Source organism: Lynx rufus, unplaced genomic scaffold (genome assembly GCF_022079265.1).
Source record: "Lynx rufus isolate CCGP_SWC_20201006 ecotype Redwood Valley unplaced genomic scaffold, mLynRuf1.p SCAF_15, whole genome shotgun sequence".
Classification (NCBI taxonomy): Eukaryota; Metazoa; Chordata; class Mammalia; order Carnivora; family Felidae; genus Lynx; species Lynx rufus.
The window spans coordinates 36,675,832-36,679,807 of record NW_025814829.1 but is presented as its reverse complement, the minus strand read 5'-3'; the positions used below and the strand labels follow the sequence as shown (position 1 = coordinate 36,679,807).

Below are 3,976 nucleotides of genomic sequence, written 5' to 3'. Positions count from 1 at the left end.
AGCTGAAAGATGACCCATATTATATAGTTTAACAGGATATTAAAAGGAAGTTTTTGTGAAAACATATCTGCATACGGGAAGGGCTTCAAAAGTTGGCACTAAAATTAACTAATATTAGACACCATCAGATTGAGCTGCAGAAAATCAAACTGGGCTAAACGGACTTCAGAAAAGGCAGTTGTAGTGACAGGTTAAGAAATTGGCTGACCACTGGTATCAGTACCTAATAGCAGTCCTCCGTTGATCTAGGGGAGACACCTTCAACATCTCTCTCCATACTTAGTGAAGTCAGAAAACAATGTACCCAGTCTGTGCATGACTGATATTAAGAACCACTTTTCCAGCCAGGACCATAGTCACCCTTCTCCCTCTTCCCTCCCAACCCAGACAGATGATTACAGACAAGGAGGCAATTAAGTTGCTTCAAAATATTTAATACGTGTTAGACACGTAAAGTTACATTTTTATACCAAAATCAATACAACGAAGGAGAAAATACTGTACAAAAACCTTGTCGGCTCCCCCAACCTTTATACAACAAAGACTGGAGTCACCGTATCTACAAAACCATAAGGTCTTTCCACTTAGGGCTTCTGTCTGTAAACTCTGTTTCATTAAACACTTTTTAAAAGCACTTGTAGTAGTTCCGATCTAGAGCTTTTAAAAATATATCTATTCTCTATAAACTCCATATTTCCAAGCTTGAACTCTTCTGTGAAGTTCATCAAGCTTTTTTCTTTTTTTTTTCCCCCCCTGTGGGGAAGACAAGAGCCGCTCAGATTCCCTTTTCCCAGAGTAATCACAGGGTACAGAAGTTTCTTCAGAGAGAGAGAAAAGTGGGGAGAGCGAAATGATACAGGTCTCTGCTCCAGACTAAATCCCTCTAGTCTTAGGAAATCCTGTGAGGAAATGCCACTCCCGGCCCTGGTGCGGGGCTAGCTTTCATGTGAGGGGAGTGTGTAAAGTCCCTTCCTCCCCCGAGCACGAAAGGGGAACTCCCCAGGCCCGGCCCTCTCCGCCGCTTCCTTCTCGGGGCTGCCGGCAAAGGAAAGTCCCCGTCTGCCCCCGATCTCCTCAGCCCTGGGAAAGGGGTGGTGCATTCCAGAAGGACAAAATGGTCTGAATTCAACAAGACAGGCAGACGTACGTACACAGACAGAACACTACACAAAAGTTAACGATCGTCCTCTTCCGACAAGCTTCCAGGGGGGAGGCCGCCGAGCCCGAGGGCAGTCGGTGCTGCCCGGCGGCACCCACGGTCCCCGCAACGCGTCCAGCGCCCTGCGGTCTCTGGGCCGTCCTCGCAGCCCCACGTCGGGGCCACCCGCCGCTCAACCTCCTTCCGAACGGGACCCGAGGGCTCAGAAGGCCACGATGGCTGTGCTCCAAGGGTTAATGTCTCTCAGCACCGGCTTATCGCAGCAGATCTGCCCGGGCTCGGCGGCTTCCGGACCGCTCTCCTCTCCCTCGGCTTCCTCCCGGCCGCCCCCGGGGCTTTTCCGCAAGAGTCCCGAGAAGCTGGAACCGAAGATGCTAATGAGGTTAGCCACGTTCCCGGTCTCCATCTCCTCCTCCTCCTCCTCCGCCCCGCCCGGCTGCTCCTCCGAGTTCCGGCGGGGCTTCTTGAGCGGGCTGGAGCCGGGCGCCGGACCGCCCGCGGGGCCGCCACCCACGCCCGCCGCGCCGCGCTTCCGGGGGCCGACGGCGGGCGGTGCCGGGGGCTCGTCCTCGGCCGGCCGCGGCGCGCAGCGGCAGTCAACTCGGGGGCAAGCGCCCAGCGCCCCCGGCCTGTCCTCCCCTCCTGGGGGGCAGCCGCAGTGGCGGCGCGCCCCACGGGGCCCCTCAGCTCCCGCGAAGACCCCGGCTCCTCCCTCCGCCGCCTCGCGCGGTCCCTCCACGCGGCGCCAGGCAGCTTCCGCCTCCTCCACCTCTCCGGCCCGAAGAGCGTCCCCGGCGCCCGTCACCGGGGCCGCGGGCTCCGCGGCGCCCACCCGCGGCGGGGCCGGGTCGGCCGGGCGCTCCGGCTGCGGCTCGGTCTCCGGCCAGGCGGCACAAGCGGCCGGCGGTGGCGGCTCCCCCCAGCCCGCGGGCGGCCCGGCCGCCGGCTCCCCGGGCTGCTGCGGCGGCGCCGCCGGGCTCCCCGCGGGACCGGCCAAGTAGAGGCCCGGACACGGGTCACTCAGGTAGACCTGGCGGGCGCTGCGCAGTACCAGCGAGACCAGCAGGTTCTTGTGCAGTTTGATGCCGCCGCGCTGGACCCGCGAGTTGTAGATCTTGCCCAGGGAGATGCTGACGATACGATGAGCCTCCAGCTTGAACTCCATCCTGCCTCCTTTTCGCAGGGCTGCCTCGGAGGTGACGGGAGAGAGCCCGGTTCACGTTCGGAAACAGGGAGGGGACGAGAGGCGTCGACAAGTCCGGTCCGGGGGTGGACCTTCGACACCTGAAGACTGTGAAAAGAAACGACTCCCGTGACGCGCTCCCTGACTCCCGCTCCTACTCACAACAGACAACAGCCCGCTCCCAGGTCCGGTCGCTAACTGAGGGCGGCCCGCACTCCCGGCGCCTTATATAGGCCCCTCGCCCGCCAATCGCGAAGGGCCGCCAACCGTTCCGGGGCTGGGCGGCGCGCCCTCGTGCGCCGCGCGCGACCAATCGGAGGCCGAGGAGGGGCGCCAGGGCCATTCGAACGTTAGTCCCGCGGAGCAGTCTCTTAAAGGGGGCGACGACGTGCGGCGGCGGCCGGACGGGACGGGTCGGGGCTTGTTCTCCGCCTGCGGGTCACTGAGCGGAGGCTTAGCCACAGTGTGGTTTGTAGTTAAAGATTCTGGCTTGTGCGCTGGCTTGCCAGAACCAGAGGGAACTAAACCACTGGAACTTTCATCTGAGTATCCCCCCCCCCCCCGCCCCCGTAACAAATAGTATTACCACAAGGTATTTAGCAGATACTGATTTTGGATGAGTGCCTTGCCGCCCTGGAGTCACAAACACTCTTAGCATCTGTTAAATCTAAGAAAGAAAAAGAGAGTTCTAAAAGTTACTAAGTTTTTAGCTGCTTATCAAGGAATTGTGACTACATACCAAGTTATTGGTTCTCTACTAAAGCGGTCATCTATCACTTTGTTCTCTATGAAACAAACACACTTGTCACAGGTTACAATGAAAGGTGGTACAGGTTCTCCACAGTGATTTTTCAACACAAGAACTGACTAGTCCACCTTGGAAGAATCTAGCAAGTTCTAAAAATACAAATAGAGAAGTCTTGTGTTCCCATGATGATGTCATAATTTTATTTTGTGTCAAGGTAAAAATATAGGGGAAGAGTGTTCCAGACTTTTCTGGTAAGTCAACAACTTAGTCCATCTACCAATCCTTAGTATGTGGCTTTAGGGCAGAATCACCACAGGATTGTCCAGGACTGGAGTTCAGTTCCTGGATTCCTGGAGAGTCAGTTTGATTTAGTCGGCCTAAGCTCCACAGACCTGCCTGATGATTCTGGTAAAGAACCTCGGGAGCTTTAGTTTCTCCACCTCTGAGAGGGAGAAATCACATACACATCTGTTCTATTATGCAGAAGATAACTAAAATATTCACCCATAAAAAAGAATGAAATCTTGCCATTTGCAACTACATGCATGAAGCTAGAGAGTATAATGCTAAGTAAGTCAGTCAGAGAAAGACAAATACCATATGATTTCATTAATAAGTGGAATTTAAGAAATAAATAAGCAAAGGAAAAAGAAACCAAGAAACAGACTGTCTTTATTCTATAATTATTTTCTTAAAATTTTTTTTTAATATTTATTATTTTGAAAGAGATAGAGCACAAGGGAGGGAAGGACAGAGAGAGAGAGGGAGATACAGAATACAAAGCAGGCTCTAGGCTCTGAGCTGTTGGGACAGAGTCTGACACAGGGCTCGAACTCATGAACCTCAAGAGCATAACCTGAGCCAAAGTCGGATGCTTAACTGATGG

General features: G+C 54.7%; 1 protein-coding gene across 1 annotated transcript; it reads right to left on the bottom strand.

Moving 5' to 3' along the window:
* Positions 1–413: 413 nt before the first annotated feature.
* Positions 414–2,530, bottom strand: IER5 (immediate early response 5). The gene has a single exon (XM_047076863.1). It carries the CDS (start codon positions 2,322–2,324, stop codon positions 1,362–1,364), a length of 963 nt encoding a protein of 320 aa, XP_046932819.1. The 5' UTR covers positions 2,325–2,530; the 3' UTR covers positions 414–1,361.
* Between the last annotated feature and the right edge of the window lie 1,446 nt (positions 2,531–3,976).